This window comes from Pholcus phalangioides, unplaced genomic scaffold (assembly GCF_987345545.1).
Source record: "Pholcus phalangioides strain wild (caught in Gottingen) unplaced genomic scaffold, Ppha-v1.0 ptg000010l_1, whole genome shotgun sequence".
Taxonomy (NCBI): Eukaryota; Metazoa; Arthropoda; class Arachnida; order Araneae; family Pholcidae; genus Pholcus; species Pholcus phalangioides.
The window spans coordinates 9,493,080-9,508,091 of record NW_028301603.1 but is presented as its reverse complement, the minus strand read 5'-3'; the positions used below and the strand labels follow the sequence as shown (position 1 = coordinate 9,508,091).

The 15,012-nt window shown below is 41.9% G+C and overlaps 1 protein-coding gene across 1 annotated transcript in view; it reads right to left on the bottom strand.

Annotated features, from left to right (window-relative positions):
* LOC149080859 (uncharacterized) overlaps nucleotides 1–15,012 on the bottom strand; it is a 55,478-nt gene that overhangs the window by 4,818 nt on the left and 35,648 nt on the right. Inside the window, exons 16-22 of the mRNA XM_089237536.1 lie at nucleotides 14,331–14,509; nucleotides 12,178–12,375; nucleotides 11,920–12,057; nucleotides 11,323–11,392; nucleotides 10,368–10,423; nucleotides 4,717–4,804; nucleotides 3,213–3,270 (exon numbers count right to left, since the gene is read on the bottom strand). Of these exons, the coding sequence (XP_089093662.1) occupies nucleotides 3,213–3,270; nucleotides 4,717–4,804; nucleotides 10,368–10,423; nucleotides 11,323–11,392; nucleotides 11,920–12,057; nucleotides 12,178–12,375; nucleotides 14,331–14,509 (787 nt within the window). The remainder of the gene's footprint in view (nucleotides 1–3,212; nucleotides 3,271–4,716; nucleotides 4,805–10,367; nucleotides 10,424–11,322; nucleotides 11,393–11,919; nucleotides 12,058–12,177; nucleotides 12,376–14,330; nucleotides 14,510–15,012) is intronic.

Sequence of the window (15,012 nt, the reverse complement as noted above, 5' to 3'; positions counted from 1 at the left end):
AAGAACGCGTGTAAGCATGGAAGTGAGAAAGAAAGTGTGCAGGCATGGAAGTGAGAAAGAAAGAACGTGTTCAAGAATGGAAGTGAGAAAGAAAGAACGCGTGCAAGCATGGAAGTGAGAAAGAAAGTGTGCAGGCATGGAAGTGAGAAAGAAAGAACGTGTTCAAGAATGGAAGTGAGAAAGAAAGAACGCGTGCAAGCATGGAAGTGAGAAAGAAAGAACGTGTGCAAGCATGGAAGTGAGAAAGAAAGTGTGCAGGCATGGAAGTGAGAAAGAAAGAACGTGTTCAAGCATGGAAGTGAGAAAGAAAGAACGCGTGTAAGCATGGAAGTGAGAAAGAAAGTGTGCAGGCATGGAAGTGAGAAAGAAAGAACGTGTTCAAGCATGGAAGTGAGAAAGAAAGTGTGCAGGCATGGAAGTGAGAAAGAAAGAACGTGTTCAAGAATGGAAGTGAGAAAGAAAGAACGCGTGCAAGCATGGAAGTGAGAAAGAAAGAACGCGTGCAAGCATGGAAGTGAGAAAGAAAGAACGCGTGCAAGCATGGAAGTGAGAAAGAAAGAACGTGTGCAAGCATGGAAGGGAGAAAGAAAGAACGCGTGCAAGCATGGAAGTGAGAAAGAAAGAACGCGTGCAAGCATGGAAGTGAGAAAGAAAGAACGCGTGCAAGCATGGAAGTGAGAAAGAAAGAACGCGTGCAAGCATGGAAGTGAGAAAGAAAGAACGTGTGCAAGCATGGAAGGGAGAAAGAAAGTGTACACGCATGGAAGAAAGTGTGCAAGAGCATGGGAGTGAGAAATAGTATACTAGGCATGAGAGTGACCCAGAGAATGTGTAAGCATGGGAGTGACCCTTTAAACGGCATCGACGAGATATCTTGCTTCCATAAAGTTTTATTTCAGCATTGAAAAGCACAGATATTTTGTAAAATTCATTTTCTCAGTGGAACATTCTCCCCGCCCCCAACCCCTTACCCCTTAGTTTGCACCTGCTGAAAAATGGACGAAAGGCTTTCTAGTTAAAAAAAAAAATATATATATATATATATGGTATTTTATAAGGGGTTTAGTGATTTCTATACTCCTATACTTAAATGGTTAAACATTTCCAACGCTTCATGCGGGGGACAAAATCTTCCGCCGAAATTAACACTTCACAGTATGGTATTGGATATCACCGATAAGGTGACATTGGAAATCGATAAAAACTTATCAGTGACATGTCGTCGTGTTGGCGACCGTGTATTCTTTCTTCCTTGTATGTGTGACAAGAAAACAATTTTTTTTTTTTTCAAATGAAAGTTGGGATTGGGAAACAAAAGAGATTTCCAGCGTTGCAAGTGGCTCCTAAAAACTGTCCAACTTTGACTTGATGGGGGCCTTGGGTAAAAGAGGTATTGGGATCCCCCCCCCCCTCGACTGTGGTCGAAGAGGCTTAGTATGCGTCGGCAAACACAGTACGTGCTACTTGTATATAAACATAAAAAAAAGGATTTGCACTTATTTACACACTTTACCAAATAAAATTCATAAAAATTTGAGTAAAATGTGTACTATTATAAATTTGGGAGGGGGAAACCTTAAAACAGGGCCCTGGACAAATGCATACGTTGCCCATATGGAAATCGGGCTCTGTTCCTGAACTTGCGTAAAATATTGCTCCGGATTTTAATGAATAAAGGCATGGAAATACAGGAAGACATCATCGCTGCTTCCCCCCACATCCTAAAGCATAATGGTGGGATCAGAAACGCACGCGGGAGGGGGGGGGCATGCAGGGATCATGCGCCTCCCCCCCCCCAAACCCAGACGAAAAGAAAAAGTGTTTTTTTAATGCGGAAAATAATTTAAAAAAAATTAAAATTTCGAAATTTCCTTTATATGTTATTATAATCGATTTCTGTTAATTTCAATGCTATTTGAAGGGTAAGAACTCAAAATTTCTCTTTGAAAAATTCATTGCGACCACCCTTTAAGCCTTATATTAAGATTTATATGGTAAACCCTTTACCCGCAGACTAAATGTGGTCCTGAAGGTTATCTGATGAGGCTTGCCCCCCCCCCCAAACCTAATTTTGTGAAAATTAACTTAGCGGCACATTTTTACAAATAGCTTGAATAACTCGTGGCGTAATTTCAGAGCATTTAAGTGGCTCGTGGCACATTTTCAGATCACTGAAGTAGGCCTCAAAGATCACTTTCATATTCAAAGATCACCTAAGTAACCCGCGACACAGTTATAAAACACTTAAACGATCCGTGGCACATTTAGAGATCCCTTGAGTGACATGTGACACAGTTTTAAAGCACTTAAGCGGTCGTCATTGCTGTTCTACATCACTCAAGTTACCCGCGGAACATTCCCAGATTACTTAAGTGACCCGTGGTATAATTACGGGTCACTCGAGTGATGCGTGGCACAGTTCCAGAGCACTTAAATGGCGAGCACTTGAAGAGGATCCGTGAAACATTTAGAGATCATTAAAGTAGCTCCGTAGGGGACTTGTCAATAGGTAGAATGTTAGTTCAGGTGCCCAATAACTATCGAAAGGTTTTTCCCGTTTTTGGCGTACCGAATAAGATGCCATTAAGAATATTTCATATCTTCATAAAGGGGTGGTTGATGACGTAAGCATCATCCAACCCCCCCCCCCCGTCATCAAAAGTCAGCAAATCGGAAACTCCCTTCCCCCCCCCCCCCATCGATGCTGACGTAATACTTGAATGACCCCAAAGCAACAATCTCGAAGGATCTCGGACGTTCACGTTTCTCCCCGTACCGTCAGCTAAGACGCCTTCATATAAAAGCATACCCCATGTATGTAAAGGGGTTCTACCAAAGCGTATTAATAATAGTCTTTAATACGCTTTGGGTTCTACCGTCAGCTACTTTCCTCGCGTGATGACGTCATCACACATAAGGTCGTCGCTAAACTCGCCAAGTTCACCGACAACTTGGCGCAATTTGCAGGAAAATGCGTATTTCGGCCCTAATGATCGGTTTTACATGATAAAAACGTTATTTATATTATTTTTTCTAAATTTTTAGCTATATTTTTTCAGAAAGTTCGTAACAATATACTTCACTCACATTTTTTAGTAAATTTTGCGTGAATAGGTCTTACAAATGTCCATGTTGAGTGAATGATGACTGTGTATAGGGAATCGGATTGTGTGTATGGGAACCAATAAGTACAAAATATTAATGTAACTCACCATTTCGGTGCCGTAAAGCATTTGGTTCTGATTGTCAAGCTGTTTTTTCCTTCGCATCCTGTTATAATTAAACACAGAAAGCAATATACATGTAATTATCAGTATTGAACTTGACAATGTTGAAGCATCTGATCGAAGCAGAGGCGGATTTAACGGCGGGCGCATGCCGGGTGCTCGCCCGATTCCCCGACTTCTAAAGGTCCCCAAAAAAAACCAAATTTCACATTATTTTCTAATTTAAGGGGCCCCAATACTTTATTTTGATCCCGTGGCCCCGACCGACTTTAATCAGCACCTCCTAGAGATAGAAGGCCTCCACACTGTTTGCCATAAACGTCACTCAGACTACCTAGCAAGTTTACCCCATCTTGAAACTCAGCTTCCTATTTCGTTTCTTCTTATTTTGGCGTAGAATATTCCTGACTGGCTCACAAATACCGCATAGTGATTGGATGTGTGGAGCATGGAAATCGCCAATTCTGCGCCAGGTCATTTCTTTTCCTCACAACGATGATACTGGCACGAGCAGGGAATTCTCCCCTGAATATTCTGATTGAAAATGGACTACTACTTACTGAAGTCACAAACAGACTGCAGAGACCTTCTATCTCTAGGAGGCGCTGCTTTAATCCGCCACTGGATCGAAGCAAAAAAAAAATCAACACAGAATTTAAGAGTGAGTATCAATACCTCGAGATTCGGTAGGTGTTCTTCAAGGGGAAGGCAGCCTTTGTAAGGGATTTCTCCTTATTTTTTCTTCTCTGTATACCTCAGACTTTTGATAATGTAAATCACATAAGTTTCTGCACTGTCTCGTTTGAAATGAGTTCCTTGACATATTGATTCCGTCAGGGCTGACAGGTCACATGATCACGCAATGTTTTCGTGAAATGTGACAATAACGCGTGTTGCTCTAATGTGGGTGTATTTAAGAGAACAGTACATCCTCTTAAACGATTCAAAAAAAGAAACATTTGTTTAGTTGGTTGTGTGGAAACTGAATGTTACTTACACATGCTGGTTCAAATGATGACACGTATTGCTTAAAAATGGTGCGTTAAGAAACCATTTAAACCCTTTTCTCCTTAAAAAACGCATAGTAGCGGTACTTGCTGGGTAGAGACATTGCAGCCTCATATATATAGTTTGAGGTGGTGGTCAAACAACCGTCCACGATTGAACGAAAGACCTTTTTCTGGATATATTATGCCGAGGTGAACTCGGAAAGGAAAGTCTACAGGTCTCCACCGCTAATCTAACCCAGTGCTCTTGCAATTCGGGTAAGCGAATCGAATGATGCATAGAATCGCGTCACGTGTTATTTGAATGGTGCGTCAAATTACGGTACTTGTTGTTTATATAGCCTATAGAAGGCTACTCTCACACCATTAGACTTTTGTTTGCGAAAGAACTTTCTTTTCGTTAGATGGCACCTAAAAAAAATACACGCGTAACAGAGAGGAAAAAAACCAAAGACAATGTTACTGTCTCTAAATCGGCTCACCTGCTAATCGTGGCAGTGAAAAGTATCACAGCAATCAATAGGATACCTCCGAGCACAGCACCAACGATTACCGTCCTCACTCTTGCAGCTAGAAACGATTAGACCATTGAAAATGACTCATTGATACATTGATTATATATATTCATGCCAAGAGAAGAACTTTTCAACAATGCTTGAATCTTTCTGTAAGAATGATTTCAAACAATATTTTCTAGAAGAAATGGTTTTTTAAAAAGCATTGCTTGTAAATTATGCTCCCCCACCTCAAGCGAGGGAGAAAAAATTGTGCTGAGAGAAAGAAAAAGAATAATCAATCCAATGCTGCCAATAAAGCATCTTGATGAGGGAAAAAACGGAGAGAGGGAGCTCGAACGTATTTCTACCATCTACGTTAGGCTGAGATATCTCGCTCTTGTACGGGAGGAGGTTTAGGGGGAGTATCCAAAAATAATAAAATTCCACGGAGTTTTCACAGTTGAAGTTATATCTGGGGAAATTATCAGCTCTATACAAATACGAGGCCAAAACAGGCCAAATGCCCAACGAGGTGGCTGAGAAAAAGACGCCCATAACAAATATGGATGTCATATATTTCTACAATACAGCAACCCCTACCCCGAAATTAAAAATGCTATAACAAAAACTAGAAACAATATACATGTATATACGTGATAAAATATTATAGAATGCCCATAAATAATATTTATGGTTGTCTGGTTCTAAGTATGGATAAGAGCTTCTCGATTTACCCCAACATGTTTATCGTATTTCTCTTTAAATGTGACAATTGTGTTAGAATTTACTACCCCCGTTGGAAATTTAGTTGCAATAATCTTAATAAATTTTCAGTCTCCCGATGTCTTGAAAGTTATAATTTGAAGAAACTTGAAAATCGAAGATTTTATGCGATTTACAATCGAAAAACCCGAATCGGTAAAATTTTTAATTCTCGATTCAATACCGAAAGTAATTCACCCCGTGACACTGGAAGAAAAATTTCCGACGTCGATAGCTGAAAGTACAGCAGTAGTAGTACTAGTTGGCATTAAATGTTAAAATTTCTGATAGTCAGTGTATAATTTTGATAGTCATCCTGAGCGTGAGCTTTGTATATTATCATCTCACTAAATAAAATTTCTCAAATTTAAGCTGTAATTTTGTTCAAATCCGTTGATTTGTCAAGGTTAGGTGAAAAGTTCAAGAATTTGTCACCAGGTGGCATTCTGGTTGTTATTATCGCGTAGCGCATGTCTGATTTAGTATACCTAGACACTACTTCCATTGCTCTATCTTCATCCATTCAAAAGTTATGACCACTTGAAGATCTTATTTATGACACATGCGCCGCCTTTTTCAACCTCTAAGGCTGGTATTACACTATAAAACTTTGATAAAAATTATTTTATAAAACTTGAAAAATGTAACCAATAAACACATCTGTTACATTCGAGTGAACTCAACTGATCCGCCTATTGGTTGCATTTTTCAAGTTTTATAAACGAACTTTTATAAAACTTTTATAGTGTAATCCCGGCCTAAGGCCGGTATTACGCTGTAAAAGTTTGTTAAAATTCCTTTTATAAAAGTTGCAAAATCTAACCAATAAGGTTATTGGTTACATTCTAGAAAAGTTTTATAAAAGGACTTTTACAAAACTTTTATAGTGTAATACCGGCCTTAGAAACATTTTGGGACGCCTGGGAGCAAAAATGGTAATTGAGAGAAATAAAGAACATTGGAGAGAAATCTCACATTAATAACTCCTGAAATATGGCTGGTAGAATCATGAAAGTAGCGTAGGTATAGCAATACGAGCAAGCGCCAAATGATAAGGAAGATTAGAACGCCATCTGGTGGGAAATGTATGAACTTTCTTTGTTATCCTGAAATCTATGCAAGATAGACAAAAAAAAATTTAGCAACCAGGCCTTAGAAAGGCAATCAATTAATGAAAACATACTTCGTTAATGATAATGTATATGAACGCATTGAAAAAATTTGTGTAACCAAGTCAGACGCGATCACTACTCAATATTTTGCCGCTTATTCATGAGTAATTAAAGTTTTGTAAGTTGTTGCCATGTTAAAGGCAGTATCATGTTGTAGTAGGTCTGCCTGCGAAAAGAAGGGTCCGTGGAAACAGTTTTCCTGTCAAAAAAAAAAAATCTTGAAAAGCTACAAAGCACAAATGATTAAATACTACGTACGGCGATCCCTAACCAAGCAAGCTTACATTGTGACAAAAGTAAGCCACACTATTCCTTACAAACGTTATTACCAAATCGTTAGGGATCTTCACGTATAAGCTTTTGGCAACAAATTTAGATTATCTCTATTTGACGAAATTGGCGATAAATCTGGTAACCTCGTCCCAAGCTAACCGCACTTTAAGAAAAGGAAGATTGGGGAACTCTTATCCACCTTGAAATATTGTCTGAGGCTTTCATGGCCGGCGTTAAATGACTTGCAAACGGTTTTCGGGTTATTAGGCCATGTCCTAGACCATGTCCTAGACCATGTCCAGAGTCTTTTTCTCACATTCACCTCACTTGTTCTCTTTCGCTTCCACAAGCATATAGTAGAAAGATACATTATAGGTATGGAAAAGAAACAACAGGAGTATAGGGAAAAAGGAGGGAAAGAAAGAGCATCTTCGGTCGATAGGGTTACTATAAAGCTTCGCGACGGCGAAAAAAGAGGAAAGAAAACAGCAAACTCGTTTGAATCTATTCCACTGGCGTTTTGAAGCAATATTACGTCCGCGGTCGTAAAAAAAAGTGTTATTTCAAACAAAGCCAACGTGCCATAACAAATTATCACAGCTTTCCGTTATCTCACCCGCCAGACCTAATCAACCACGGCGGGCGCCATTTTGCTTTGTCCTACCCCTTTTTTGTTTTATTCCCTTCTCATAAAAAAAACCGTGACTTTACGACTTTTCAGGTAAAAAGTCAGGAACGATCTTGAAACTGTTTACGACGCAGTTCAAATCCGAAGTGAAGCGAAAGAAAAAACAAAATCACGAAATAGTGAGTCAAGGTTGTCTTTCGCAAATAAATAAATAAATACGAGGGGGGAGGGAGAGAGATTATATTATTTCTCTTCAGGTATTTTATCGCCATTTTGTATCAGGATTATTTCCTTTTCTTATCAGCTCCTTTTTCTGCGTTTCCTACACGGACGCGTGTCATTCCATCAAGTCTTTTAAGACCCCTGTATCTGCAGCATCCTAAAAATACATCCCAGAAACTTATCCGATAAATAATTGCAAAGATTTTTCCACATGGTTATCAGTACCGCAGTTGGTAGACACTGAACGCGCATGCGCAGTTCTCGTACAAAGTTTTTTTTTGTTTCAATTTTTAATAGAAGATTATTCTCCAAGGAACGATTGAGATATTCGTTCGTAGTTGTAGTCTGTTGGTCTAGGGCACAGTTTCCCAAAGTGCGCAATATCGCCCTTCCGCCCTGGTGGGCGACGGAACAGCCCAAGGGGGCGGTAGAAGCTGCGAGTATGACATACGATCCTATGGGTTTACTTGAGTCGGGGGCGATGAGAGAGAAAAACATTTCTAAAGAAAGGGGCGGTGGTAGAAAAAGTTTGGGAAACTATGGTCTAGGGCAGTGATTCCCTACGTAGGTGTTAACGTTCCCTTGGGGGCGATGGAATGTTCCAGGGGGCGACGGTAGAAGCTACGGGTATACCATAGGATCCTACGGGTTAGATTGCGTTCGGGGCGATGGGAGAAAAAAAAATTCTGAAGAAAGGGGCGATGAGACAAAAAAGGTTGAGAAACTATGGTCTAGAGCAGAGGTCGGCAAACCGCGACTCGCGAGCCGCATGCGTCTCTTTGGCCCCTTGAGTGTGGCTCTTTCCCAAATTGAGTGTGGCTCTTCCCCACCTCTCTCCATCTGTATCAAACATCAGTCATCGCTGCTGAAGCAATCCACCAGGGGCGACCATCCCAAGACGACGCTCCTGGGGCTCCTGCCCCACAAGATGGGAGTGCCTTGGGCATTCATCGACGACGTCCTCCGGCTAACGTCTCGTCGGACGAGCTTACAGTAAACCCATGGCCCCCACATAGGGGGGGGGGGCTGACAGGGCTCTAGCCTTAGGGCCCGGGACGGTTCTCGTCATTTTTTTTGCTTTTTCATGCTATAAATTAACTACAGAAAGGGACCGTGAAAAGTCTAACTGGGGCCCGCAAAAGCTCCAAGCCTGGGGGTCCCACTGCAGGATGTGGGGGGCAATGAGTGAACCCGTCTTCCGCACATTTCCCAGAGAAGGGAGCCAGATATCCGTAAGACAACCGTTGTGGAGTGAAAGAAGATGTATTGTCGAGGATTGAAAAAGGTATGTTGGTATAAAGGTATGAAAAAGGTATGTTGGTATAAAGGTATGAAAAAGGTAGGTTTGGATATATACAGAGGATGAACGAAAGGAGATAGACGAAACAAGTATACAATACGAGCTGAGGAGCACCTTAATTAAGTTAATAACAATGTACCTACCTGTATAGTTTAAGTTTGAAAAATTTGGCTCTCAAAACAAATTTCAATCGTTGTACTGTTGATATTTGGCTCTGTTGACTAATGAGTTTGCCGACCACTTGTCTAGGGCGTTCACCCGGAAAGGGGACGTGGGTCCGATTCCCCCGCAGGGGCAGTTGAATTTTATCTCTTTCCAAAAATATATCTTCGCATCAGCCAGCTGTTAAAAACCTTTGTAAGGTTATGCGTACAGTATACTTCGGGTGACCATATTTTCAGCGAGAAAAATTAGAGACTTTCCACGCATTGACGTCATAATGATCATCAGCCACCTCGTTGGGCATTTTGCCTGTTGTGGCGTTGTATTTGTATTTGTATCAGCATCACTTTGAGGGACGGGCGCAGGATAATCCATTGCCACCGTGACTCAAGGCCAGAGGGCTGAGTTGAAAATTCGTTGTGACGTCATCAGTATAGGGCGAAGGTAGCGTGTGCATCCCCGTAGAAATCAATGTTAAAATTCCCGACTTTGCTGTAGAAACGCGAGTATTTAGTGGGGTTTTCCATCGCATCAGTAATTTTGGAAATTGAATTGAGTTCTTGATTTTTCAAAATGTTGTGTTTGCTTAGAGATAAGAAGCCCAGAAAAATGAATGTAAAGTAATTAGCCGTTTTATTTCTCCTAGGGTCCTCAGGGGGGAATGTGCTAAAGAACTGTAGGGGCCACCTGCACAGATTTACAGAAGTACATAATGTTGTTGAGGTTGTCGTCCCAGGGGTATTGGAAGCTTGCTGTAATGTGGTTCCGATATTTAAAAATGGTAGGAAAGAAACCGTGTCGAATTATCATCCAGTGAGTTTGACGAGCTGATTTTGTGGGCAACGTCAGGACGCAACTAGGATTTTTGCCGCCCGGGGTAAACATGATTTGGCCGCCCCCACAACTTTAAAATTCGATAATTTTATAACGGCGTTCTTTGTTCCCACCTACAATTGCCGTGACTTAAAGTTTGCCTCAGTTGTTCCCTGCCGCCCCCCCCCCACACCCAGTTACGGCCCAGGGCAACATCTACTGTCAGCAACTACGGTCTGGGAGGGATCTCAACATTAAGGCAAGCCGCTTCGGCTACGGAAAGTAAACATTAAGGAATTCTCACCTTTGTAGTTCTTGTCTTCGAAGTCACACAAGGAACCTCCATATCCAGCTTCACACCTTAAATAAAGGAACATGATGTCATGAGCAACAGGATGAGTGATGGCAATGCAGTCATGTGCTTCAAGATTCAAGAAACGTTTGCTTCAATAAGGGGTCATTCAAGTATTACGTCAGCATCAATGGAGGGAGGTCCGATTCCCTGAATTTTGATAACGGGGGGGGGGGGGGTTGGATGATGCTTACGTCATCAACCACCCTTTATGAAAATATGAAATATTCTTAATGTTATCTTACTCGGTGCGTCAAAGACGAGAAAAATCTTTCGCTAGTTTGTGGGCATCTGAACTAGCATTCTCCCTATTGACAAGTCCTCTATAGAGCCACTTAAGTGATCTCTGCATGTTCCGCGGATCCTTCAGGTTCTCAGGAAATGCGGCTGGGCTGCTAAAGTGCTCTGGAACTGTGCAACGCATCACTCAAGTGATCCGTAATTTTGCCACGGATCACTTACGTAATCTGGGAATGTTCCGTGGGTAAGTTGAGTGACGTAGAACCGTACTGGCGTGGGGGGGGGGGGCCTTTAAGTGCTCTAAAATTGTGGCACGGGTCATTTAAGCGATCTGTAAAGAGAAATTTTGACTTCTTACCCTTCAAATAGCATTGAAATTAACATAAATCGATTATAATAACATATATAAAGGTATTTTCTTTCGAAATTTTAATTTTTTTTAGCGTTTTCTACATTTAAAAAAAAAAAAAATTTTTTGGTCCGGTGGGGGGGAGGGGGCACGAGCCCCTTACGCCCCTCCCGCGTACGTTTCTGATCCTATCAATATGCGTTAGGAGGTAGGGGGCAGTGCTGACGAAATTTTTTTTGACAAGAGGTGGGGGGTCAAAATCGCTAAAAATTTGCTGACGTAATACCTGAACGGCCCCTAACACTACCGAACACTTACGTGCATTGAAAGCCATGTTCACCAGCCGGGCTACAATCACCGTGTGTGCATGGATTCGGGTTGCACTGCTCTGTTGAGAAAAACGAAAGACAATTATTACAGAAATTTTATTTATGTAACAGTGTGTGTGCGTGTGGAAGAAAACAAACACGCCACCAAAGAAATGTTTCAAGTAAGGATGCGTTTTTAATAATAATTTCAATAGCATTCAATAGAATTCAACAATGCTCTGCTTCCTATAAGAATTGGTTCAAATATCATTCTTTAAAAGAATGGCTTTCACATGGCTTTCTGTGAGAGTGGTTTCTCACCAAAAATTTCTACAAGAATGGCTCTAAAATTGCTTCTTATATGAATAAGCTTTGAAGAAATCTACCCATTACAAAGGCTTCGGCAATGCTTACAGCATGAGAATGGGTTTTCAGCAGAAACTGCACTGAGAATGGCTTGCATTGCTTTCTATAAGGAGTGTTTTCAACAACACTGTTCACGAGAATGGCTCCTAGGAGTGCGAAGACTAGGGAGTTACTCAATTCGAAGTACGCCGTCGCTAACGCTATCTACCTTCTATATTTAAATGGGGGTAAAACTGCTTACCTACGCATGTCACACCTCCATCCTCAGACTGTTCACCTCTTCGGTAACCATCTAAGCAGGAGCACCGGTAACTGCCAATGGTATTGGTGCACAGAGAGTTATCCGGACAGACGACGCTTTCTGAACACTCGTCTATATCTGTGTGTGTGTGTGTGGAGAGAAGAAACCTTTAAATACCAAATTCCCAATATGTTAGACACCAATATACCATAGTGGTACCACGACCAACTCGTTAACACTCCGTGATTGGCTTCTTACCTCTGCATACTTCGATGTAGGTCTCGCGATCATCCACTGGATAGATTCTTTTCAGTTGCCTGAAACCCGCTGAACACGTGCAAGTGAATGTTCTGGTAGCAGCAGCTTCCTCTGAAATGTACTCGTGGCAAAATGTTTCAGATCCGCAAGTTCCAACTTTGATGTCTTCGTCACAGTGACTCGTTTCGTAGAAGTTTACTATACGGAGAAGGAGGGGGGGGGGGTAGAAGAATTAAATCATTTTTTTAGCCAGTACATAAGATGTGAATACACAAAGCCTCTCTTTGGACGTGGCTTTACTCCACTTTACTAACCATATACAGCCCTGGTCTACCGCAAAAGAGGCAACTTGCAACCATTTCGAACTCCTGGAGGAATATTAATTATTGTGGAACTTGACGGTGCATTTATGTAAACTTTGTGCATCTACCGTAGTGTTGCCAAATTCAAAAACTGAGAAAGGAGGATGCCAGCGTGATTCCATTAGTGACGTCACTTTCCCCTATTTTCACGACAGGTAGCATCACTGTTTTGATCGATAAAATGTGTATATATTGATGAATGGAAAAACCCCACAAAAACACCCATGGGAATGAAGACATGTTCATGACTTGGAACATGGACGTACGCAGAATTTTCTCAAGGGGGGTTTACGTTTTTTCCTGCAAAATAACACTGTAGTCTCGGCTTTGGGGAGGGGGGTTAGAACCCCAAAACCCCCTCTTTGCGTACGGCAATGACTTGGAATGACATCAAAAAAAGGAGGATGTTCAGTAACCTAATAACCTACCGTATGTATTCACTTGCTGCCATCCATCTTTTAAAGATGAAACTGGCAAGCTCGGTTACTCGCTGAAAATGGCGTCCCCTTGTGTGAAAAGGATGCCAAACATGGGCGGAGATACGGGGGGGGGGGCGTGGGGGGGCATTTCCCCCCCCCCAGCGTCAAAGGTGGAGTTGACTGATCTAATGCATATATGTATATACGAATTGACATCATCATCATCTTGCCCACCCAGCAATAATGACCTTGCCCCCCCCCCAGACTTCCAAGTCTATCTCCGCCTATGATGTCAAAAGACACTGCGCGTGAGCAAAATTACGAATACTAGATTTTTTAAGGAAAATATTGCCGTCTTTGATGGGAAAATATGCGAATGGTGTATTTACCCCTGAAATTGCCGTGTATGAACCCCGCAAATGATATGGTAACAATGTAATCCCCTATATAACTCCTGTGAACGGTATGGTAACCCTGAAATACCTTGCATAAGTCGTGAAAAATGCATGGTAACAATGTAATGACCTGTTCAACTCCCGTGATCTCATCTTCAGTGCCATCTTAAGCCTGGTTTTCCTAGGAGTAGAATTTCTTCACCGTGTGCATCGTGAAAATGCCGATCGGTTAAAAGCCTGGAATTCAGGTTTGTTTGACCATTCAGCGTTTTCACGCTGCACGCGCTGTAGTAACCTGCTCCTAGGAAAACCTGACTCTAAAGTATGGGCCCACCCGGGCGCGGCCCGGAGGCTTCAAGAGAAGAGGGGGGGGGGCTCGCAAATCTAAAACCAGTTGAAATTTTCGACAATTCGCCAGGTAAGGTCTCAGGAAAGTTACTCGATCCGGGGACCCATGATGCTCTAAAGACGGCCCTGTCCGTCTTCCCTACCAGAATACGTGAATATAAAGTTAGAATGACTGGAAAAGGGGCAGAGAAATATGTTATTTTTACGGCCAACAATATATCAAAGAAAGGGGTTTTCCTGGACATTGTATAGTGCCGAGATGAACTTCGGAAAGAAAAGTAATCTGTCGCCACCAGGGATCGAAACCCTGGTCTGCTCTGGTTTCCTCAGTAAAGAGGAATGTGTCTGTGTGGTGTACAAGCAGTGCACTTGTCGGGTATGCAAGAGGACCCTCTTCCCGAAGTTCATCTCGGCACTATTGTCTAAAAAATCACTTTCTTCGGTAGACAAAGGACATTTTTGGAATGTTGTGGGACTGCCTCTCTTCGGACTTTCTCATCTTTAACATGGCACTCACATCGTTGAGCAATCGCGGATAATATTATAATTAGAACATTAAACACACAGAAAAATGGCTTCACCTCATTCACGATTGATATTTGAAAGAGAAAATTATAGTGTTCTTTTACTTTCTGGAAATTCCCCGTCGTCACTCCTGGATAAAACCAAAGATGGCGGCAGGAGCACGTGTTTCTGTGAAATGGTCTCGTTGTATTGAAGAGACGAATGAATTCTAGAGAACGTTTTCGCTTCAATTTCTGTGAACTGGAGTTCGGTTTTGCACATCACCGTCTCTTTCGATGCCGACCTGCAAAACACGTTTGTATCAATTGTGTACAGGGTGGTCATAAAACAACTTTTCTGATATACGAGCCCCCAGCGGCAGCAAAAATCAACGAATGCCAATGAAATTCGAGATACAGATATTTCAAAGTATGCGCTAAGAAACCAAAACCCTAGCTTTCGCGGCAACAAAATTTGAAAAATTCAAGTGATCGGCGTAGTGAAAAACCATGAATGGCATTAGAACGGTACCTGCGGCACAATAAACGCTAGCGCAGGACGCAGACAAAGATCGATCTTACCAAGGGGTTGGTTGGTGCTCAAATTCTCCTGTGGGTGGGGGACTTCCTGTGGCAGTAATGTGATCTGCATTGGTTGCTTCCACATGTTCCCTTTTTCTAGCGCCGGTGATGAGCCTCATGATACAGGTAGCCGTTCAAACGTCATTTATGGTTTTTCACTGTGCCGATGATTTGACTGTAATATTATTCAGGGTTTCGTGCACTGCGCCGATCACTTTGCAACGCA